Consider the following 26,301-nt stretch of genomic DNA (forward strand, 5'->3'; position numbering starts at 1 on the left):
CATAACACGAGAGGAACTAGGGGAATGTAGGTTGAATACCGAAGATCGTGAGGTTCCGGACAATGAACCACCAGCAGAGGAGGGCAAGGTTCAGATTCTGATTTAGGATAGTGAAGAAGAGGAGCTGGTTGAGGATTTGGGTGAATACATGCCGAAGCTGAAACCTCTACACAAGAGGAATCAGCTTCGGCATGTATTCACCCAAATCCTCAACCAGCTCCTCTTCTTCGCTATCCTAAATCAGAATCTGAACCTTGCCCAACTCTGTTGGTGGTTCATTGTCCGGAACCTCAGGATCTTCGGTATTTAACCTACATTCCCCTAATTCCTCGTGTTATGAGTATAGGCTTCAGCTTCAGCATATATTCACCCAAATCCTCAACCAGCTCCTCTTCCTCATTATCCTGATTCAGAATTTGAACCTCGCGCTCCTTTGTTGGTGGTTCATTGTCCGGAACCTCAGAATCTTCAGTATTCAACCTACATTCCCTCGGTTCCTCTCGTGTTATGAGTAGAGGCTTCAGCTTCGGCATCCAGCCACATTTCCCTTTCCCTCATCAGTATCTTTTCGATCTGCTTGGATGCTTCGAGCCTCCTTTCCCTTTCTTCCATTCATACATTCTGTAGCGAGTGAGTTCAAGTCCTCAAATTCCTGCCTCATAAGTATGGTTTCAGCCTTCTTCAGTAGTTCCCGGCCTTCCTGATTGAACTGTATGTTCTTTTAAAATTCAGCATTCTCCAGTTTCAATCTGTGGAAGGAAATAAATTGAAATACTGAATACAGAAAGTAACCTAAGCCAATGGAATAATTCTCAGCCAATGGAATGACCACTTACAGTGCAACATCTTCAGTCTCCGTAACTGCTTTAGATGCTTTAGCTGATGCAGGACATTCCCCTTTGTTAACGCTGTTTTAAAAAAATAAGAAGGAATTTAGCTCAGGGTTCCATTTCCAATATCTCATAAGGAATTTAGCTCAGGGTTCTATTTCCAATATCTCAAAAGGAATTTAGCTCAGGGTTTTATTTCCAATATCTCATAATAATATTTGAGTCAAATGAAGAATAAAACATAGATCCTAACCAAATATCAGATTAGCATACAGAACTGAGAAACCAAAAAAAAAAAGAGCATAAGCCAGCCAGTAACAGGTAGAAGTACAAACATTAAAACCAATATGCTTCTAGATAGATGTTTCTAGAGACAGTAATTCTATTATCATAAATTAAAAACAACACCTGCATGCCCCCAACTCCTCTCGTGCTATGAGTTGGGCCTTCGGCTTCGGTACGCGACAGCTACATCCAGGATCTGCTTGGATGCTTCCAGCCTCATTCTCCTTTCCTTCATCGATATCTTCTTTATCTGCTTGAATGCTACCAGCCTCCTTTACCTCATATTTTTTCTGGAGGATGAGTTCGTCAAGACAACAAACTCCTGCCTCATAATAATATTTTCAGCCTTGTCCTTCAGCATTTCCTGCTCGAGCTGTGTGTTTTCCTAGAAGAGTTCTGCATTCTTCGGTTTTAAAATCCGACCCCTGTTAGATATAAAAAACAAATTAGGGTATTCCTAAAGACATCTTACCTAAGGAATTTACAATAATCTTTATATAACAGAATGACCACCTACAGCGAAACGTCCTCTATTTCAGAGACAGCTTGAGATGCTTTAGCTGATTCAGACTTTTTTCCTTTTGTTAATGCTGTTTAGACAGAATAAAGGGAATTTAGCTTAGCGTAGTGAACACTGCTACCTATATGTATTGCCAACCTAACGGTATGACCACTTACATTGAATCCTCCGCAGTCTCAGTTATAGCATTAGATGCTTTAGCTAATACAAGGGAATTAGCTTATTCAATTATATTTATTAAACTTAATATTTAGTTTTAACCAAAATGGTTAACATCAAATTAACAATTGGGTGTAATATCAAATTATTAGTATTATATAAGCGTATGTATATAGTAACGTTCTTCATCAAACTTCTGATTATTAAAATTTTATGATACAACGAAATCATGTCGAGCTCACCATCCATCAAGAAACTGCAACTCTCCTCTACCGGGGATAAATTCTACAACGTCATATTTTTGTCATGGTTAACCATACCAGCATCTTAATCTCATAATCCATTTTCTTTCTCTTCTTTGATAGAATCAAGTTTCTGAAGGAGCAAAATTTTGATACATCTGTTATGGATAATGGCGTTCAACAAAAACCCACTTCAAAGGATGAATGTAAGTTCTTTTATCTAAATTTTCTTTTCTTATTCTTAATAAATATTAAAAATTTCCCTATTCTCCTTTTTAAGGACAGCCTTATCAATTTATTTTTTTTCTTTATATTTTTTCTTATTATATGTAATTTATTTATTTATTTATATTTTTAATTATTTTAAAAAATATATTCTTTTTTAAAAGAGTATTTTTAATTATTTAAGTATTTTGTTCAACAAAAACCCGTCAAATGGAAAATGTAGTGTAAGTTGTCTTGAGATTTACGTCTCTATAATATACAAGATAAAATAAAAACCCAAGATGAAAATTGATAAGTGTGATCTGTAAACCATTAATATACAAGATGAATATCCTTTTGTAGTCTATGCGTTACATCAAAATGTCTGGCACATGCAATTTGTTCAATTAAGGTAAGATAAAATAAAAAAAGGTTTTTATTCATTTTTTAAGGAATGTTATTTCATGTGTTGCATTAGTTTTATGATCTTTTTGTAGTGTAAGGATACCTTAGTCCACGAGGTAGCATTCGTAAATAACCAGTTACTGACATCAATTTGATTGATGGGTGGAACCAAATTATAGACCTTGAGGCGAAACCTACCTAATAGGTTTAGTGAGGAATAGATTTTTAACTTCGGTGGATAAGCTATCCTTCAACTCTAATTAAAAGACTAACTACACGCCAAGTGATTTGTTGTCTTTGTTACTTCTTGATTTATATAGAATGAATCTTTAGAAAGCAAACGAATCTCAGTGGGTTGCGGTGTTGTCCTTTAAGATAAAGGTAAAAATGGTAAAAATAGTTTGAAGTTCTTGTTTTAAAGGATGTTTTTGTTGTGTTGTTAGCTTACTTCAGTTTAATTAGAACCCATTAATAAAATTGTAGCCAGTAACAGGTTATGTTCAGTGCAACATAACAAAAACATCCTTTAAAACAAGAACTTCAAACCATTTTTACCATTTTTACCTTTATCTTAAAGGACAACACCGCAACCCACTGAGATTCGTTTGCTTTCTAAAGATTCATTCTATATAAATCAAGAAGTAACAAAGACAACAAATCACTTGGCGTGTAGTTAGTCTTTTAATTAGAGTTGAAGGATAGCTTATCCACCGAAGTTAAAAATCTATTTCTCACTAAACCTATTAGGTAGGTTTCGCCTCAAGGTCTATAAATTTGGTTCCACCCATCAATCAAATTGATGTCAGTAACAGGTTATTTATGAATGCTACCTTGTGGACTAAGGTATCCTTACACTACAAAAAGATCATAAAACTAATGCAACACGTGAAATAACATTCCTTAAAAAATGAATAAAAACCTTTTTTTTATTTTATCTTACCTTAATTGAACAAATTGCATGTGCCAGACATTTTGATGTAACATATAGACTACAAAAGGATATTCATCTTGTATATTAATGGTTTACAGATCACACTTATCAATTTTCATCTTGGGTTTTTATTTTATCTTGTATATTATAGAGACGTAAATCTCAAGACAACTTACACTACATTTTCCATTTGACGGGTTTTTGTTGAACAAAATACTTAAATAATTAAAAATACTCTTTAAAAAAAGAATATATTTTTTAAAATAATTAAAAATATAAATAAATAAATAAATTACATATAATAAGAAAAAATATAAAGAAAAAAATTAAATTGATAAGACTACTATTAAAAAGGAGAATAGAGAAATTATAGATATTTATTAAGAATAAAAAAAGAAAATTTAGATAAAAGAACTTACATTTATCCTTCGAAGTGTTTTTGTTGAACGCCATTATCCATAACAGATGTATCAAAATTTTGCTCCTTCAGAAACTTGATTCCCTCAAAGAAGAAAAAGAAAATGGATTATGAGATTAAGATGCTGGTATGAATAACCATGACAAAATATGATATTGTAGAACTTATACCCGATAGAGGAAGTTGCAGTTTCTTGATGGATAGTGAGCTCGACATAATTTTGTTATATCATAAAATGTTAATGATGAGAAGTTGTATGAAGAACGTTACTATATACATACACTTACATAATACTAATAATTTGGTATTACACCAAATTGTTAATTTGATGTTAACCATTTTGGTTAAAAACTAAATATTAAGTTCAATAAATATAATTGAGTAAGTTCTAAATTTGAAAAAAGAAGGGGTGTTTCACCCTCTAAAATCTTAATGAAGATGACTATGGATATTTCACATTTTGATTAAAAATCAATAAAAATTGGGTTTTAAACCCAAATTGACCTAGTTTAAAGTCGTTTGACCAACTTTGACCCATGTTGACTATTTGCAATTGTTACGCTGAAGTTTAAATCTTTTTTAAATTTTGAGGTATAATCATAATTTTAAAAGGTGTAATTTTAGGGATGAGGGTGGGGTGTTTCACCCTCTAAAATTTCAACGAAAAAGATTATGGGTGTTTCAACAATTATTATTCTTTTAACTTCAAATTTTTGATTAAAACCCAATAATAAAAGTAAGGCTCTAAACCCTTTTTGACCTTGTTTGACCTTGTTTGACCGACGATTATAGAAATAACGTTAGGCGATTACTTGCAAATGTTACCGTAAAGTTTAAAGCTTTTTGAAAATTTGGGGGTATAATCATAGTTTTAAAAGGTGTACATCAAATGAAAAAACGTGGAACGGTATAAATGCCGGGAAGCAAAGTTTAGGTAAGGGGTATAATGGTGTAAAATAAATTTAGGGTATGAATTTTTTTATAGACAAATGTGTAATTTAAGTGTACTAAGTTCAAATAATCGTAATAACGAACAGAAAACAAAATTGATATCCTCTACTAAAAATAAAATATTGAAAATGAGAGAAGTAGTTAACTTTCGTTCATAACAAAGCAAAATAAAACTAAATTTGCGTTCAAACTCTATTATTACCAGATAAAAAGAAAGAAAAACCATCCCTTCTAGCAGATAACAAAATAAAACGAAATAAAAAAAATACTAGAAGTTAAATCAAACGAAAGGGGAAAACTAAAACTTAAGATCAAGCTTTTAAAAACCCTAGTTTCATCTCCTTAAATATTGGTTGTAAACGGGTCGGATTAGACAAGTTAACATACCGCCCATATATATAAGGACGATATAATATGTTAGGGAAAGGTTTTCACCGCTGGGTAAACGACCGAATCTGAGCGAATATCTTGCTATTCGAGTTCGAATTCAACCCTAATCCACATGTTCGAATTCGTGTTCATATTCGGCTCGAAGACTTGATATTATTCGAATTCGATTCGAGAACTTATATTAGCATTCAGTAAGCACTCACGAATATTCGCTTAGCAACTAATTTCAGTCAAAATGAAAAAAAATGAAAAAAATTTAAGCTTTATCTTACATTTTGATGAAAGGATGGTAGATTGGGGTGGTCGACGACACGCCGGCTTCGAGACTCGAGAGGAAGTGAGCATCGACGGAGAAGGAGACTGTCGAAGACGAGTGAGGGCCGAGCGGAGGGGCGGATCTTGGAGAGAATAGTCGGAGACAAGTGGCCGAGCGGCTGAGCGAAGGCGGCGGATCTCGAAGACGGTCGTCGGAGTGGCCGAGCGGTCGTCGGAGTGGTCGAGCGCTGAGCGGATCTCAAAGATGTGAGGAGAGAGCCAAATCCCTATAGTCAGGGTCTGGAGTGAAGGGCGGCGGCTAAGAAAATTTAGATAAAAATTTAGAAAATTTGGAATCCCCTCTTGAGTATTTATATAGGTTATATTTGTGTATAAAAATTTAGATAGGTAGTGTTTGCTAAAAAGTTTAATTAATATGACTCAGATGTAATAAGATAAAAAAAAGTTATCGAATAGTTAATAATCAATCGAATCAAACATACCTTTAGTTAAATTCTATTTGTTTATAAATCGAATATCTAAAAAATATTTGTTTATTACTAAATGGATTATCGAATCGAACTTGATCGAATATCTGGCCGAATAATAACCGAACTGTTTATTAATTATTCGGTTCACTTCCACCTCTAGGCTCAAGTAATGGCCCGTATTAGCGTTGTGTTGTTTAATACTAAGGGTAATTGCATATTAGGCCCTTAAAATAGTTAAATCATGTCTAATGCCAAAACTTCCTTCAAATATTGGTATTTGCCAAAAAAAACCTCAAAACTTTATTTTTATTGCCAATTCAATCCTTCTATTAGGAATTTTGTTAGACCTTAACTCAACGTGCTAAATCACCTAATTGCCCTTGAAAGCACTTCTTCCTAGTTTGGGAAGTTAGAGGATTGTATTGGCTTTAGAAATAAATTTAACTGTTGGAATAACTTTAGTATGAGTTCGCAGGAAGTTTGGATGGGGATATAATGGGAAATTCATCCATTTCCTTTTGAGTTTGCGGAATTTCATCCATGAGCTTTGCTACAGTGACCCAAAATATGGAACCAATAGGGGGGACAAGTGAGGTGTCCCCATCCTATTGTATAATGAGTTAGCCATCATTAATGATGGCCAACTCATTATCCAATAGGAGGGGGACACATCACTTGTCCCTCCTATTGGTCCTATATTTTTGGTCCTTGGGGAATTTTTCTTCACCCAAATACACAACTTCGTCTAATCAGAGGGATGAATCAGCAATAAAAATGAAGATTTGAGGGTCTTTCTAGAAAATACTAGGATTTGAGGGATTTTTGGTAATTAATGATAATATAAAGACTGATATGCGAATACTCGTTATTACAATTTATTTATTTATTTATTTCACTACTTGTAGAAACGTCATCTGAAATATCGTAAGTATTTTATGTGTCAACCAAAAAAATCATCATTAAGGACATAACTTATGAGGCTCAAATGTGTTGTACTAGTCACTCCTTGGCTATTCTCTTTATGAGTAGATTCCCAATAATTTGACTCCTATAGATTCAACACAACCTCTTCCTCCTCTTAACTCTTAATGAAATAGTACTTGATCTGAATTTTTATTCGATTTCTCAAAACTATTTTTGTATTTCAAATAATCAATAGTTGACATTCTATCATAACAGAGAATAATATTATTCTTCGTGTGTCGAGCTACATCAATATTCTTCGAGAATCTACACAATGACATTATCCCCGGTGTTATCGTGCATATCGCCACATATTTTATCTCTAGTGAAAATATGCTATGCATTATTGCTTCTTACTACTCTCTGAAACGGTCATGCCATTCAATAGGTAAAAATAACTAGAAGTCGATGCTCGCCCATTCAGATTGTCAATCCAATAGGCATTTAAGTATCGTAGGAAAATGTATATTGTGCTATAGTACAATATACAAGTAAAATCTCAATCAAATATCTGAAGATCATCTTGACTCATCCTAGTAAGTCTCTAGGATTTACACGATGCCTATGCATCAATCCCTCTACAACGGATGTGTCGGGCCTTGTGTGCACACATAACTACTGACTATATTCCTATAAGGGATAATCAATATTCACTTCTTCTTTCCTTCAGTGTTGGGACATTACTCTAAATTTAGCGTATGACTCTTAGCAACAGGAATCCAAGTGGTCTACATGCTGCATCTTGTCGGTGATATGCTATCGATACATGATGACAAAATCTTAGCTCTTACCAACTTTATGTCAGTAGACACAATTGTCCTGATAGATTATCAATAAGTCATAACTTATCTAATATAATTAAAAATACTACATACTAGAACATTGTTTCGAATCATAGGTAAAGCTCTTTAATTTGGGCACCATGTGCTCACTTCCATTTGACTTTGAAACATATAGGTCGATCCACATATATCTTTTATTCTAATTCTCTTAGAGAAAATCTGACTACATCCATGTGGACCAGTTTAAGATCCATATCTTTGCTACAAGAGTCAATTTTCAGTGAATGATGACTTTCTCACGGAGATTAATATATATTCTCATCAACCATTCTACAGCTTTGGTGTATCATTTTGCCATCAATCATATCCCGCACCTCTTGGTCGTCCCGTACCACTTCATCTGGAAAACTCATATGTTCTTAGTGGTCTTGTATTTCAGGATATTTCTTGCAACTCTAAAATTTTTAGGGTTATTTTTATAATAATTAAAACTATGGATCAATTTTTAAAAATTTTAAATTTCAGCGGTCTACCAATAGTTATAAATTTTAAAATTTTAGAGTTTTTTTTGCGATTTTTATATATTAAAGGAGTTTTTTTTACAATTTTTGTAACTTTAAGGTTAATTTTGGCAAATTTAAATTTGTAGGTGCCTGAGGGTAATCTATTGAATTTATCTTTTGTTGTTTGTAAATTTTAAAATTTTAGAATTTTACGGTGGTTTGTTTATAATTTATACTTATGAGAGTGTTGCTATAATTTTTGAAACATTGATGGTGTTAATTAGAAAATTTAAATTCTTTAGAGGCTGATGTTAATTTATTGATTTTGTGTTTGTTGTTTTAAGTTTTTAAATATCAAAAATGTTTATGTGCATCATGGTAATTCCTTAAATTCATCTATGCTATTTGCAAGTGTTGAAAAATTAGAATTTCAGGGTGCTTGTTTGTAATATAAACTTTTTAGGATATTTTTATAATTTTTGAGATATTGAGGTGTTAACTATAAATTTTTAATTATTCGTAAACTTTTCTTAATTTCTTGATTTCATATTTCTTGTTTTAATTTCTGAGACGTTAGGATGGATTTTATAATTTTGTACTTTTCAGGAATTTTTGTGCAATTTTAGAACTTTTTAGGGTTTTTTACCATACTTCGTATTTATAGAATGTTAGCTACGTATAATTTCTTTATCTTAACAAACAAATACTATAAAGATATTTTATATATTTTGTTAATATAATTTTTTAAATTGTTAAGCTATACATAGTTCACGAGAATTAGGATATGATATAATTATGATTAGAATAGATTAACGTATTTGAAATATTTAAAATAATGAAGGGTAATATTAATCATAGAAAGAATTTCTCAAACTCATGCTTTTAAAGGGAAAAATATGATTTAGGCTGTTTATTGTTTCATAACTATGATGTGAATGAAATTTTAATAAATATTTTGCTGACATTGATAAACATGAATAGAAAGACTAAAGATCTGAAATGATTATTGTTGAAATAGACGGATTGAGCACCAGGAGGAAGTACATCGACATTACTGGGGAAATAAACATGATTTTTATTTTTAGGCTGAATATTGAAAACCACTTTTCATCCTAGACGATTATCAGATATCTTTCGTAGTACGCTTCAAATTTCAGAAAACCTCCTTTAAGTTTAGGGGTAGAAAGAGACACCAGTTAATTTTAAGATTTTATCAAGAAATCCCTCCGAAGTAAAATTAATTGCAAATTTCCCACGGGTGGATAAAATTATGTAATAGGATATTTTGCGCTAGCGAAAATTAGGGCTCACTCTTTTAGAGGGGTTTTCTGAAAAAAAATCTCAAAGTGAAAGGGATTTTTCTGATTAACCCTAAAGTTAGGAGTGTTTTCTAATATTTTTGAAGTTATGGGGTCATCTGATAATTGTCAAAAGTTAAGGAGAGTTTTCTAATATAATTTAGCCTTTTCTTATGCCAATGATCTAAAACAATAGTACTCACATCTAGAACGAAAAGAACCAATGTATAACTGTGATTGAGAAAATGAAACATCTGCATAGGAGATCACTTCAATTCTAAGTATTGGGAATATCTTAAAAATGGTTCACTCCGATTGCCTGTTTGGCAATTGGAATTTTGCCATGAAGCTTGTATGCGGGCGACCGACAAATTCCGTCGCGGAAAAGATAAGCATTTTAACAATTGTCCAAACGCCAACGGGTTCGGTATTCGTTTCGGCATTGCAATGTTGGTCCTTTGCATCTCCAAGTTGTCATCTGAGACAATTTCATGTAATAAGTTTCTTCCTGCAGTATCATCACACAACATGAGAGGAATAACTTTGGAAATGTGTTGTTTAATGCCACTATGATTGTTAATTGTAATGTAAGCATTACTCGCATGCAATTGTTATCCTTGCAGCTGAGGATACATGCATCTATAATTACAAATTACTTGTTTGTAATTATAAATACATTCACTTATGTCGAAGAAATAAGATTTTTATTTTTATTTTTTTATTTTCCCACGGAGAAAAAGAATGTCGGATCTTACAAAATAGGGCCTCTTTTAATAGAATCTAACCAATGCAAAAGATAAAGAATTAAGGTAGGGTAAAGAATTCTCAACTCCACACCATTCCTTTCCATTCAATCTACTACTTTTTTTTAACTAAAGGAGAACAATAAAATGAACAATAAAATAACATCCTCTTCTTTTATCTCCCTACTCTTTCTTTCTCTCTCTCCAAACTTCCCACGTTTCACAACCACTTCCAATCAAATAACCAACTGCTCCCTTAAGTCAACATTTTTCCCTTCTCATCTACACCCAAATTTAACTATCAAAAAAAAAAAAAAAAACTGTAACAATATATATTTCCCCCCATTTCTATCTCCTTTCGAGTCCATTTCTAATCTCCAAGTATTTAAACTCGAACTTCGATCTCATCAAAATCTCAGATACTCTCTCTGATCCTTCACTCTCTTTCATCAATTAGGAAATTACCCCCAATTAAAGACTCCATCTTTGATTGAATCCGCAGAGACTATGAGCACCAATTGGTCTTCAAATCGATGCACGAGGATGAGCTCCAGGGTTTCTCCTACAGAGGCTGTCCCCGGAACTGCGGCTCAGAGTTGGAGCCCTCCACAACCATCGGCGGCGCCGCTTGCAGTGATTCTGGCAAGCGGCGACGGTGGCAGCGGCGCGCTGATCAATCTTGAAGCCAGCGATGATGAGGTTCATATGTGGTCCTCTCCGATAAGAATTCCTCAGGTTTAGTTTGTTTATCTTTATTTGTTTTATTCATTTTTATGGCTTTCATACTTAGGTACTGTTTGGCAACCAAAAAAATGTCTTATCTAAGAGCTTGTGTCTTATTGACTTTGTTAATAAACTAGTAGAGCTGTTTGGTGACCAAAAATAGGAGGAAATTATTTTGGAGATTGTGTCTTTTGCAAGTAGCTTTTGAAAAACTACCTCAAGTAGCGTTTGTTTTTGGAAAGGAGCTGTTAATTTTTTTCTTCCGTTTTTGCCCCTAATAATTCTAATTTTATATCAATAATATTGCATGTCTTTTTTAGTCATTTAACAAATTTAAGCTAGTTGTACAACTACTTTTATCAAACAGCTCTAGTCAATCAGCTAGCTACACAGCTAACAGCTTTCAGCTATAATTTCACAGCTTTCAGCTAGCTTAACAGCTTTCAGCTATAATCTCCCAGCTTTCAGCTAGTTTTGCCAAACAGAGCCTTAATTTAGGGTACTTATGAGTTCTTGAAGAAAGGATATGATGATTGTTTGACTACCCTAAAAATTTGGGATTAAGGTTTTCTAAAGCCAGTTCCTTTTTAAGATATTATTTTGGGCTTTTACCCTTAAAATTTTCATATTTATAAGTTAGTCCCTTAAATCATAGAAATTTTTATTTCTCGCTGATTCATAAGAATTACGCCAAAACTTTTATAAAAAAGATGGGATTGCTAGAAAAGAAATGTGATTCTCATTTGGAGATGTACATGTACACTACTGCTCTTAATGAAAAAAAAAAAACAAAACAAATTCATAAAAATTTGGGATTAAGGTTTTCTAATGGCAGTTCCTTTGTAAGATTTTATTTAAAATTTTCATATTTATAAGTTAGTCCCTTAAATCATAGAAATTTTTATTTCCCGCCGATTCATATGAATTACACCAAAACTTTTATAAAAAAGATGGGATTGTTAGAAAAAATTGTGATTCTCATTTGTAGATGTACATGTATACTACCGCTCTTAATGAAAAAAAACAAAACAAAATCTTCAACTCTTTTTTTAATGTGATACTGGCACACAATCAAGCCAAATCGTAATGCACAGGACAAACGTTGTCTCAATTTATTTCCATAAAGTTGAGTCCCTTGGATTAGATCTATAGATAATACTTCATAACTTTCCCATTGGTTTCATGATTAATAATCAAACACATATATAACATTCATTATTAGAAACGAACATAGATGGGTTACATTCTATTAAAAATTTATCAAATTGAATTGTTAATGAACTACCTATTCCTTTATAAACCGAACACTGAAAGTTATTTGTTTAGTACTAAATAAACTATTGAAATAAACTTCTGCGAATATCTGAGCAAATAATAAACGAACTGTTTATTAATTATTCGGTTCACTTCCACCCCTATACTTCATATCTAAAGCAGAATAATTTATTTTCGTAACATGTTTAATATTTACAGAAAATATTTTTCAAACCTTGCTTCACAAGGATCTAAATACTAGTAAACAATTAACTCTGGAAATAATAACAAAAAATATAAATGCTCCGAACTCCTGCAATAATTTTGAAAGGGTCAAATTAAAAAAAGAAAACTTTTAACACTTTCCGCTCTCTCTATAGACGGAAATTTTCCGTCTAGAATAAAGTATTCTAGACGGAATATTCCGTCTATAATAGTATTCTAGACGGTATTTTTATTTTTTATTTTTTTAATAAATAACCAAATATTCTAGACGGAAATTTCCGTCTAGGATACTCATCCTAGACGGAAATTTCCGTCTAGGATATTTTGGCTCATTTAAAAAAATTAACCCATTAAAATTTCCCCCCACATCGAAATTTCTCCCCCCAAAATTTTCAGCCCAAAATCAATATATTAAGAACCCCACTCCCCCCTCCCCCCTCCCCAATTCTCTTTCTAACTCCTTCCCGCTCTCTATCTTTCCCCCAGATCCTTCGACCTCTACATCCCCGACCTCCTCTTCTTCGGCGATTCGACCACCGCCGCTTCGGACCGCTCCGTCGAGTTCCAGGCCAAGTGTTTGGTCGATTCCATGAAGAGATTGGGGGTCGACAAGTACTGCGTAGCGGGGATTAGTTACGGCGGGTTTGTGGCGTATAGAGTGGCGGAGATGGCGGGGGAGGGGGCGGTGGAGAGGGTGGTGGTGATGACGGCGGGGATCGTCGCTGGTGAGGAGGAGAGGAGGGAGCTTGTCGAGAGAGAGGGGAGGGATGTTTCGGATGTTTTGTTGCCGAGGCGACCGGAGGATCTGATGGAGCTTATTAGGCGGTCGATGGTCCGGCCGCCGAGGTGGATGCCGGAGTTCTTGCTCATGGATTTCATCGAGGTCCGTATTCTGTTTTTTTTTTCTTTTTTTTTTCCTAATGATTTTAATTTCGAAAAGCAAATTAATTATGCGATTGATTACTAATTGTTTTTTTTAAAACGTAACTCTCCCGTTTCATTACGGGTTACCCTCTGTTATTATAGCGATACTTATTTAATTTTCATGAAGCGGAGACCCTTTGGTGATACAGTATGATTAACCAAAACACGTACGGTATGATTTGGATGTTGTTGGAAAAATATGCAAATTGTTGCTACAGAAAATATGCAATTGCTTACCCTTTAAGTTGCAAAAAATATTTATTTCTAGAATCATTACTAGAGTTCGGCACATCATACGGTGGAGTGGGGAGGGAAACCAACATGATAGGCTTTGGAATTTTGGCTACCTTTTACTCTTACGAGGTGTTTGGTTTAATTTTTACAAATTATAGGAAATGTTTTCCATTCAAAATATGATTTTCTTGTATTTCTTAAAAAAATTATAGGAAAATTTTTGAGAAGTCAAAAAGTATCAATTTTCTTGTTTTTTTTATTTTGCTTGTTTGGTTCAAAACAAAAAAAATGGCTCATAACTTTATAGAAAATAGCAATATTTTCTATAATTTGTAGAAATTGAACCAAACACCCCCTAAATTTATAGAAAAGTGTCAACTTTATAGACTATAATTTGTAGAAATTGAACCAAACACCCCCTAAATTTATAGAAAAGTGTCAACTTTATAGAAAAATGTCAATGTGGTGTCAGATTTCTGGTAAATTTATAGAAAAGTGTCAACTTTATAGAAAAATGTCAATGTGGTGTCAGATTTCTGGGTGATTTCCGACCATTTTGAGAGGAAATTGATTTCTGTAAATTTTGGTACTTTTTTGTACTTTACAAAAAACATTTCTATAAATTTTTTTGAACCAAACTTAGTTTATGGAAATCTACAGAAAATTTTTATTTACAAAATTGTCATTGTCATACATTTTGAGAAAACTTTTCTATAAAATTGTGCAACCAAACACCCTTAGACACTTTATTAGGCTAATAGGATTACAATTATAAGTAGTGTCGGCTAATTTGCAGTTTTATGATCAGTTTTTTTATCTTTGTTAGTGGAGATAAATATCGTAAAACGTTTGTTGGAGTGCTAGAGAGAATCTTTTTTATGATGAACTTATGTGCTTAATTATTTACATTGCATCTCTTTATTGTTCTTTTTGGCTTGGTTTGTATTAATGATACTTTATGTCATTTACATTTGTTAAGCTTGTGATCTTGTGTTAGAGAACCAATACAAATAAAAGCATAGAGATTACAAGTATTCATTGATCGAATCTGACATGAGGAAATGGACAACTGTTATGTAAACTTGAGGTTATCGAACAACATTTGTTGCTATGGCTTGCGAATGGTGTTTTAAAACATTATTCGATGAATTAAACAGCAAATGTGACAGCTAGCTGCTTTGGTCCCTTCACATTTTGGACGGAGGCGGACTGAATATTCTTATGTATGAATGCAATATTCAAGTTTTTTCATACTTTACTTTGATTAAATAACTTAAAAAGACGTACAACTAATGAATAAAAGAAAAAGAAATGTTCAAATGCTATAAGCTTGATATTTCTTTCTAATTTCAGGAGGATAAAGTTGGATACGGTTCCTTCCCATCGATAGAAAAATAGTGGAGAAACTTATTACAATTATTGACTATCTAGTAAATGGTTATTATTTATATTTGAATTAATCATGAACGACTGCAATTCATGAGGGTATGATGAATGCATGTTCGATCGGGAATGAATCGCACTTGTCTTCTAGATAATCAACGGTTGTGATAAAAATAATAATATATTTACTATTTTTGATAGTGATAATTCGAAAAAAATTAGCCTATTCTCAGTTATAGTCAATCTTAGAGTAGTGATAACTAGGCTATACTTTTGAAACTTCTTCTAATCCAAAAATTATGGGGTCCTAAATAACTTATTGATTTTGATGGAAATCCAAATACTAAGGAAAACACATATTTTTTTGTGTAATAATGTAAAAGTAGTATAAGAAGTGTAATTTAGGTAGAAGTATCATCATCTTATCTTTGCTAATGGTTATTAGTGTGGAAAAGCCAGCGATTCCCACAGTGGCGGGAAACATGCTTCAAAAAAGCAGAAACGGCAATAGATCCTTCTACCGACATTTATTTGGGCCCCGCATAAGAAATTGTGTGCCTTATTTTGTCTTCACCCTCCTAGCCTATTTGTCAATTTATTATTGCAACGAGGACCTCGCGCTATTAATGAATCTATTTGAAGGCCTTTATCAAAGTGACAAGTGCACTAAATTAGGCGTTGCGTATTTTTCTTTTTCGATGTGGGAAAAATTTCACGTAATCATACCCTTTTATGTTTATGTTTCAGAAGTTGTCCTCTCTATACTCTCCTTTATCAGCCAATGTAGTCTTGCATGCATTGTATGGACCCAAATAAGCTTAAAATATTTAGTTAAAAAGAGTTAAGATTAAAATAAGGACAGAAATATTATTAATTATAAAAATTAATCCGTAGTTGGATTATGTCAGCATAAAGATGGTTTGGAAGTGGGTCAACTGTATTTAAATTATACAGATGGACATCGTAATCACTGCACAAACATAAACATACGACTCCGATAGTGGGTCAACTGTATTTAAATTATACAGATGGACATCGTAATCACTGCACAAACATAAACATACGAGAATTATGTACAGACCAAAATATAATAATATAGTGGGAAATTCTTTGTTTTGCTTTCTGAAGAACAATTAAAATCTTTCAAAACTTTACTGCTATTTGATATCATTAATTTTTCCTATTCAATTCCAGGTAATGTACAAGGATCGGAGGAAAGAGAGGGTGGAATTGTTGAAATATTTGATAGCGAAGGGAGCTGGAGTGGACCCTCTTCCAGTACTAAAACAGGTTATATTCATTTTGATACTCAACTTGCATAAAAAGAATACAATTGTCATAATCATAGACTAGTTACACTACCAAGTGCACTAACAATTATAGGCTTGATGTTGACACCAAAAGAGTCCCACATACTGATCGAAGAAAGACGTCTAAATAACATTTGTCGTCTCATAATTCAGAAGCGAAAATAGATCACTTGTAATTGACTGTTCTTCTCAAAATGCAAGTCTTGGCTAATCTTGCGACAGTAAGTGCTAAAGCCTATAGTAATAAAGTTTGATGATATGAGTAATACTAAATGTAGGATTTGTTAGATTCAATAATCATACACTCAAAAGAATAACAATGGAAGAACAAGAGGAGCAGCCGCATCCATATGTAAAGAGGAGAGTCTGAGCAAAAAAGAATTAGGTTTTACAAGCATAAAAGGCATATATATAGAAAACATGGCTAGCTAGGAAAAGACCAAAATGCCCTTGAGGGCTAACTGATATAATACACAAATATATGCTAACATCCCCCTCAAACTCGCGATGGGGCAGCAAGCCGCATCCATATGTAAAGAGGAGAGTCTGAGCAAAAAAGAATTAGGTTTTACAAGCATAAAAGGCATATATATAGAAAACATGGCTAGCTAGGAAAAGACCAAAATGCCCTTGAGGGCTAACTGATATAATACACAAATATATGCTAACATCCCCCTCAAACTCGCGATGGGGCAGCAAGAAGCATCGAGAGTTTGCCAACGAAGAACCAATGACGCTGGAGGGTATGAGCCTTTGTGAAGAAATCTGCAAGTTGCATAGAGGACGAAACAAAGGGCAAAGAAAGAGTCCCTTGCTGGAGATGATAACGAGTCACATGACAATCGATCTCAATGTGTTTGTTGTGTTCATGAAAAACTATGTTGTGCGCAATCTGAATAGCACTCTTATTGTCACAGTACATCGGTGTGGGGGAAGAGAGAAGTACACCCATAGCAGCTAATAACCAACATAGCCATACAATCTCACACGTGGTGGAAGCCATAGCACGATACTCTGCCTCAGTTGAAGAGCGAGAAACAACATCTTGTTTCTTACTCTTCCAGGAGATGAGAGAATCACCTAAAAATACACAGTAACCGGTAGTAGATTTCCGATCTGTTGGGTCACCAGCCCAATCTGCATCAGAAAAAGCACGAAGCTCCAAGGATGAGGTTGATGGGAACAAAAGACTCTGATAAAGGGTGCCCCGGAGATAATGCAGAATGCGTATAACAGCACCCCAATGTACAGATGTAGGAGAGGAAACAAATTGACTAACGATGTGAACAGCATAAGCAATATCGGGGCGAGTAATAGTCAAATATACCAGGCTTCCAACAACTGAACGATATAGGGTGGGATCTGCAAGAGGAGTACCATCAGTAGGAACATAGCGAGCATTCAACTCAAGTGGGGAATCAACAGTACGAGTATCTATCAGGCGGGCTCGCTCAATAATATCAGCAGTATATTTAGACTGAGAGAGAAGATAACCCTTCTCCGAAGAAGCTACCTCGATACCTAAGAAGTAACGTAGAGAACCTAAATCTTTCATATCAAAGCAACGAGACAAGGTAGATTTTAATCTGCGATACCATCAATATCATCACCTGTAATGATCATATCATCAACATACAACAGGAGCAAAATACGGCATGTAGAAGATGAGCGAACAAACAATGCCGAATCATGATGGCTAGAAATAAAGCCAAGAGAAGTGACTACCGAGGAGAATTTGTCAAACCATGCGCGAGGGGCTTGTTTAAGACCATATAGGGCCTTCTTAAGCCTACAAACCTGCCCTGGACTATGTGAAACACCTGGTGGAGGAACCATATATACTTCTTCTTTAAGATCACCATTCAAGAAGGCATTTTTAATATCCAATTGCGAAATATGTCACTGACGAACAGACGCAACCGCGATAAGAACCCGAACAGATGTCATCTTTGCAACAGGGGCAAAAGTCTCCTCATAATCCATACCATACTCTTGAGCAAACCCCTTTGCTACAACTCGGGCTTTGTACAGCTCAATAGAACCATCAGATTTTGTCTTAATTTTGTATACCCATCGAGAGCCAATCGTTTTCTTACCATGCGGAAGAAAAACCAAATCCCAAGTACCAGTTTTTTTCAAAGCAGACAGTTCCTCAGCCATAGCCTTTTGCCAAGCAGGATCACGAACTGCCTCTGAGTAAGAGGTAGGCTCACAGAAGGAATTAATAGACACTAAAAAGGAAGAAAAAGATGGAGAATAACAAGAATAAGCAAAATCTGGTAACTGGGTGGACTTACGAGTGCATGTGGGATAGCGAGGTGGGTCGGGATCCGCAATCACAAGAGGTTCTGGAGTAGCTGTAGCAGGGGGTGGACTGTTACCCTCGTGAGACCTGCAAGAAGGCTGAGAAGGAGAAGACGGTATAGATGACGAATCAAGTACAGAGGGTTGAGAATCAGATGGGCAATCATCATTGAAAGGAGCAATCTGAATAAGATCAGATTTGGTCATACCATGCGAGCTAGCTGGATGGGCAATCATCATTGAAAGGAGCAATCTGAATAAGATCAGATTTGGTCATACCATGCGAGCTAGCTGGAAGGGAAAAGTAAGGAATATGCTCAAGAAAGGAAACATGACGAGAGACATACAATTCTCTAGAGTCCGGATCATAACAACGATAACCTTTTTGCCCAGCACCATAACCAAGAAATACACATATAGCAACAACGCGAGAGGATAACTTGGTACGTTCTACATGTGGACGAAGAACAAAACATGTAGAGCCAAAAACCCTCAAATGAGAATACTCAGGAGTGTGACCAAATAATCTAGCATAAGGAGAAATGCCTGAATTATGAGAAGTGGGGATTCTATTGATGAGATAAACAGATGTAAGGACTGCTTCTCCCCAAAACTCACTAGGGACATGAGCAGACAAAAGCATAGAACGGGTAGTCTCAACAATGTGCCTATGTTTTCTTTCAGCTACCTCATTTTGTTGTGGGGTATCCGTACAAGAAGTTTGATGCACGGTACCATCAGATACAAAAATGTCAGAAAGATCCCCTTTAGTATATTCGCCGCCCAAATCAGAGCGAAAACATTTAACAACAGCAGAGAATTGTGTTCTGATATACGCTTGAAATTCTGTATAAATATTAATGAAATCAGAACATCGTTTCATCAAATAAACCCAACAGTAACGAGTGTAATCATCAATAAAAGAAACATAATATCTAGACCCCCCCTTTAGTGGAAATAGGAGCGGGACCCCAAACGTCAGAATGAACCAAATCAAAAGGTGCAAAAGAGGTAGATGTACTTGTATTAGAGGGTAAGGCAGAAAATTTTCCAAGTTTACATCCACTACAGTCAGAAATATCATGTGAATGCAAGTCACCTAAAACACCACTACTACTCATAAATTTTAGGCAAGAGCTCGAAACATGACCAAGTCGAGAGTGCCACAAATAAAACTTAGAAGAGGAAGATGTCAAATGAAAAGAAGATAGATCAACACCCGTTGTAGCAGCATGAACAGGAATTTGCAGGTCATCCAAAACGTAAAGTCCCCCCTTTCTACGGCTTGTCCCAATCATTTTCTTGGATTTTGGATCCTGCACATGACAAGAGGTAGAAGAAAAATGAACAGAATATCCAGAATCACATAATTGACCAACAGAAACAAGACTCATAGTCAACTTTGGAATGCAATAAACATCAGATAAGGATATATTTGTTGTGTGAATGGTACCAATGCCTGCTAGTGGCATGGGTGTGCCGTCAGCTGTCATAACAGAGGTAGATGGGGGATCACTAGTCATGGATATAAAAGATGAACAGTTAGGAGACATATGATTGGAGGCCCCTGAGTCTAAAATCCAATGAGACGATATGTTACCTGAACCATTTGATGTTGACAAACCTGAGGTAAATGGAGCAGACATGGCATAAGGCTGAGACTGAGGGTGAGGCTGACTTTGGGACTAAAACTGGGACTGAGATTGGCTTGCAACAAATCTCTCAAACTGCTCAGGTATAGAATCAATATTAGGACTCCTATAAGAGGCCAGACCCAGGTGATCCGATGATGGTACCAATGCAGCTGATGAATGAGGATAACTGTTCCGAGGATGACCCCCAGAAAATGGCTTCTGTTGCCCACCATGATACTGTTGGTGAGCCTTACCGCCTTGGCCCCCAGAGTGTGACTGTGAAGGCTTCCAACCTTGTCTCTGACGTGCTAACTCTGGGCATTGATTCTTCCAATGCCCTGGCTTCTTACAATAGTTACAAACCCCCTTATCATATGATCTGTTCTGATTTGAAGTGGCTCCCAAAACTGGCGAAGATGAAGGAACAACTAAAACTGATGCATGTGAAGTATGCACTTCCTTGTCACTCTGGGTCTTGAGACGAGTTTCATGATCCAACAGTTCATTAACAACAGAATCAACAGACGGCAATGGAGTGCGATGCAAAATCGATGCACGAATAGTCTCAAACTCTGGACGTAGGGCCATCAATAGCTGAACTAGACGTTGTTCCTCTCTACGGGTAATATAAGGTTCAGAAACCTTCAACTCAGCAGATTCTGTCAAGGCCAACTGATCCCACAAATCAGTAATCTCAGAATAAAAATCTATAACACCCTTATCATTCTGCCCTAGAGCACGAATTTCAGATTCCAATTGATACTGGACAACAAAATTAGATCGCACATAAAGCTTCGCCAAATAGTCCCAAACCTCCTTAGCAGTATCATACTTGGCTAATTGCACACCAATCCTATTCTCAACAGAATTATTAATCCAAGTAATTATTTTCGAATTACATGTATCCCACACATCCAGAGCTTCTTCATACTTAGCATCTCCAACTTTGGGAATCTTAGAAGTACCAGAAACATAACACCATATCTTCTTTCCTTTCAAAAAATTTTTCATTACATAACTCCAGTAAGAATAATTTTTGCCATCTAAACGAACACCAATTGATTGCAATGAATCATCTCCTCCAGCCATTTCAACAGGAACAATTTAAAGCCAGTAATAATTCCCACAAACACAAAGAAAAATTCAACAGCACCACAAAGACAAATCTTCACCAAACAGATGCGAAAATTAGGACAAAACCCCCTTGTGATCCACAAAGCATCCCCAAAATCCTGACCCATGTAATCTGTTCCTTTTCCAAGCTCGCTTCAGGAAAGGATTTCTCGAAAGATCGATTCGCCCTTTGCATTGATCTAATGGCGACGACGGAGGGCAAACAGATGGCGACTAAGGACGCGAAGATCGATCTCTCGTTCTCCGGCGTCGTTTTTATCTTGATAAAATCAGTTCAGATCATGAACCATGCTCTGATACCATGTTAGATTCAATAATCATACACTCAAAAGAATAACAATGGAAGAACAAGAGGAGCAGCCGCATCCATATGTAAAGAGGAGAGTCTGAGCAAAAAAGAATTAGGTTTTACAAGCATAAAAGGCATGTATATAGAAAACATGGCTAGCTAGGAAAAGACCAAAATGCCCTTGAGGGCTAACTGATATAATACACAAATATATGCTAACAGGATTATGTATAGTTTATCCCTTTTATAATACATGCCACGTGATACCATGTGCTTGCATCAGTGGCATGCATGTAGAATTTATGCTTCGGCCATGCTCTGCTTTTCTTGGTTCTGGCTTGTCCACGAGCGCTGTGATATTGAGAGGTAAACTTACGATGGCTTAGATGAATGAAGTATCGTTTCTGTTTCGGCCACAAACAGTTTTTTTTTTCTTTCTATTTTTCTCCATAAGAATTGGAAATAGGAAATCGACATAAGAATCTATTCTCCTGATTTTTGAGAGATTGGCACCATGGGATCTGTGCGAGCTCCTTGAGTCTTCTATTTGTCCTCTGTTGTATTCCTTCTATGTATGGTTGTGTACTTTTAGACAAACCCAGGTTCTCTTCAGATATGATTACCACAATATTTAAACTTAATTATCCGGGTTAGAATGAATTTAGAAGAGCTTAGGGTCCCTTAAGCTTCCTTAATGGCTGATCGCTTTAAGCAAAAGATTCCTGCATAAATATGAAACATGGGAGTGTCGGAGTTAGGTTCTTTGGCGGTTCTTCCGATGATCAAGTTAGTGATGTTCTTAAGAGAGAAAAATATGTAAAAGAAGTACTTTTTAGGATTTTCTGTGGTGGAGAATAGCGTCCCCTCATGCAGAAGACAATCTGCCTATTTATAATGAACCAACAAGGGTATTTGGGTAATTTCGGCCAGGTCCATGCAGTCGGCTTAGTTAGCCGATATTTTGCATGTGTTGGTAGTGCACAATCTGAGTCATCCTTGCGTTTAATACTACGGTGACAAAATGACTAAGGTATTGGCGTGGTCCGAGGAGTCATTATGACTTCGGTGGCGAGTAATGATGACTCCAGGCATGCATTTAATGTGACGGTGGCTGGCCAAAGTCTCCTAGGAACACGAGGCAAATAGGTTTCCTTATGGTTCAAGATGCGTCGCCAAGTCTCAGTGAGGACGCCTATCGTCTCGGATTTTTTGAGAAAACTCGGGCGAGGATGCCTTTTTGTCTTGGATACCTTGAGAAGGTCCGAGTGAGGATGTCTTTCATCTCTGTTCTCAAAGTGCTTCAAGGAGGGGAACCCGACACTTATGAGACATGGGCGGGTCCATGTATCAAGTTTGAGTTGGCTGATTGAGACACACGTCATCCTTTTGAGAGTAGTTTATACTTAGCAATTTCTGTGATACAACAACGTGGAATTTTCACAATCATAAAAAACGATTTCCAAAACAATAGTGGCTTTGTGCACTATAACAAAAATCCTAAGTGATCCTATTTTATTCCTGAAAGTTGGAATGGACGATAATAATAGAGATAATTGGATAATAAACTTCCACTTAATTGGAAAGGGCTTTGATTCGCACATAGACCATTCTTTGATCAAACTTTAGTCTTTATAACAATTAAAATTTAAAAGTGAACTAAAAATATGAAGATTAGATTCATCGATGTCCATGTGTATAAGCTGCCTTGATTATTTGTAAGGTTGCTTGACTTACAAATTAATCAGTTTTTTTATAATATAAAAATAAAAAAAAAATCCTATTTCTTGACTTTACAGCATCGATAGATTTGCAAAAAAAAAAGTTCATGATTTTAAGGGTTTAGTTGAAAATTCACCCCATCGCTTCGCTTGTAATTTCTACCCTTGGTCTAGTTTAGTGTTCACGGTATGTTTCTCTATATTAATTTGAACGTTTAATTCTTATTTATTTTACTTTTTTTCCTCGCTACTTCCAGGAGACTCTCATCTTATGGGGTGACCAGGATACTGTGTTCCCCATTTCTTTGGCTTATAAATTACAGAGGTACATTATTCTTATTCATTTAATTTATTAAAACCTATTACAGTGACCATGAAATATACTAGACATTTCATTCGGTTTGATAGATTGCCTGCAAACTGGTAGTGACGGCTTAGACCTTTTAAATATTATTAACTGTTTGTCTTGCTCAATGGACACCAATATGATATACACCATACCAATAGATTATGCGACACAAAGTACATGAAAAATGGTATTAAATAATATTTATTATGTTATAAGCCTCGTTCCTATTAGTGGGGTGTATGCCACATGATGCTCGTGGAGGACCTAAGAATTTCTCCAATTTAAGCATATGCATGCAAATAAAATAATAATAATAATAAGTCATCCAAATTAGAAAATAAAGGGCTTGTCAACAGGGTAGAAGGGATTCAGATCCTCTCCTAATAAAAAACGCTCCTAATATCTCCTAATAAGGAGATCCTATCCTTTCATTTTCATCATGACCTTTCATTTTCCCATCCATCCTTGTGGGCCCCCTTCTAACTCTTCACAATTCTTCATTAGGAAATTCCCAACTCTTCACAATTCATCGTTAAGGGCCAAATGGGCCCGGCCTCACTTTGAAAAGTTAAAAATTCATAGCATGTAAGGGTATTTGTGAAAGGGTCTTGAATATGGACCGTCTTCCTTAGCTCCTTTTCTTTGCCATTAGAGAGTGGCCAAGCTCCTGTTTAGCAAGAGGAACATAGAGCTGAGGGGAGAAACGAGAAAAATGGAAGAGCAAAGACCATGGCATTTTTTACCTAAAATATCAGTCAACATCCACCTATGTACAGCTGGCGAGCATCGTGGCAACAACTCCAGAAATTTTACAATATAACCCAGAAAAGAATACGGATTGCAAGAGAACCCATACGGAGCCCATACTTGAGCATTTTTTAGTTTGTGCCTTGAATTGGTGAATCTTTTCCGTAGTTTTGATATTTAACTATTTAACATAAATAACAAGTGCTAGTCTATATATCAGGCGCTAACGCATACGTTTAATTATCCCCTTTAGTACGGCTTTTTTGCAAGTATCTTTCTAAACATTGCTTTCGTCAGAGCTCTATTTAAGTGTTAGTGAAAATATCAATTAGATATAAGGATGACTCTACTATGAGTAAACAGTAAAATAGAATCTTAAGAGCATCTCTAACCCAAAAACCCAAAATGATATAGTTTTTACATCAAATCACTATTTCATCTCCAACTCATTACACCAAATGTTACACCAAAAAGAATATTCATTTTGTTATTCTTATCTTTTAACATTTTTATCTATTTAAAATATTTAACAAATTATATAATTATATAATACATTACATATAATTAATTATAATAATATATTTTATGAATAAAATAAAATATAAAAAATAAATGCTAAATCAAATTAAAATATTACTTTCATAAATTCAACTAAAGATTTACATTTAACATCACATATAATTAGTTATAATAATATATTTAACTAATTTTTTTATGTCCTAATGTTTATGTTGTATTTTTTTTATCTAAATGATGTAGTTTTTCTTATTTCTTCATTTGGTTCTAGTATTATGAAATTTTAAGTGTTTGGATTAAATTATCTATTTTTTCCATCGTTAAATTTTATTTTAATAATTATTTTATACTCTAATTTCATTATAATAGTTAATATAAAATAATATATATTATTAATACAAATATAAATAACAAAAGAAAAAAAAATTTGTTTCTGTATTTCTTCTCATAAGACCTTCCATAAAAATTTTTCACAAAAAAAAAATTTACGCCAATGCTACAGTGTTGCGCCAGAAACATTTCTGACGCAACACTGTAGCATCCCTTTTAGAGGGATGTTTAGCGCTCCACTGGAGCGCCAAAACACTCCAAAATGGAGTTTTTGCGCTCCATTGGAGACGCCCTAATTAATAAGCTCGAAAAGGGGAAGGCATAGCTCATTAAATTGCTCTGAGCTAATAGGTGACAATTAGGGTTCCGAATTTGCACTTTGTAATTCCGACCCATACCGAGTTCTTCAAAATCCCAAAGCTTTTAACTTCATTTGTTTTTGGTTTGGTTAAATTGAAAGCTTCATGTTAGAATATAAAAATATCAGTCAAAATCATCATCATAACTTTGGAGTTTTAGTGTAATGGTTGGGGACTTTGACATGGTATCAGAACAATCCAGATTCAAATCCCACTGACCATGAATTTAAGTCCGAATTTGTAAAAGTTGACATCGTTGTGTGAGTCTAGGTATTGGCTCGTAAAAAGGTTGTCCAACCTGCGACCGTTGCGTGAGTCCATATTTCTGTCCGTAACAAAGATGCTCAACCTATGAAAGCATGTTAGAATCGCTGTGCTAATTTTTTTAAAGTCAACTTTAAGCTCTGATACCATCTTAAAATCCCTAACCATTACACCAAAACCTCCAAAATTGTGACGATGGTTGAGAATTATGATTTTATATTCAAACATTTCATG

General features: G+C 35.0%; 1 protein-coding gene and 1 long non-coding RNA gene across 6 annotated transcripts in view; one reads left to right on the forward strand and one right to left on the reverse strand.

The window, feature by feature from the left end:
• LOC109833595 lies at positions 530–5,908 on the reverse strand. Of its 5 annotated transcripts, none has more exons than XR_002245272.1 (5): positions 5,608–5,908; positions 1,633–1,705; positions 1,239–1,540; positions 837–908; positions 530–749 (listed from the first exon to the last, which is right to left on the reverse strand). It is a non-coding gene; the product is annotated as an uncharacterized LOC109833595 (long non-coding RNA). The 5 variants fall into 5 exon arrangements; XR_002245271.1 differs by lacking the exon at positions 5,608–5,908 and adding an exon at positions 1,794–2,378; XR_002245273.1 differs by lacking the exon at positions 1,633–1,705.
• LOC109834859 (lipase 1-like) overlaps positions 10,914–26,301 on the forward strand; it is a 16,021-nt gene continuing 633 nt past the window's right edge. Inside the window, exons 1-4 of the mRNA XM_020402873.1 lie at positions 10,914–11,105; positions 13,036–13,455; positions 16,308–16,403; positions 23,760–23,827. Of these exons, the coding sequence (XP_020258462.1) occupies positions 10,914–11,105; positions 13,036–13,455; positions 16,308–16,403; positions 23,760–23,827 (776 nt within the window). The remainder of the gene's footprint in view (positions 11,106–13,035; positions 13,456–16,307; positions 16,404–23,759; positions 23,828–26,301) is intronic.

The sequence above is a fragment of the Asparagus officinalis genome, chromosome 3 (assembly GCF_001876935.1).
Source record: "Asparagus officinalis chromosome 3, Aspof.V1, whole genome shotgun sequence".
Lineage (NCBI taxonomy): Eukaryota > Viridiplantae > Streptophyta > Magnoliopsida > Asparagales > Asparagaceae > Asparagus > Asparagus officinalis.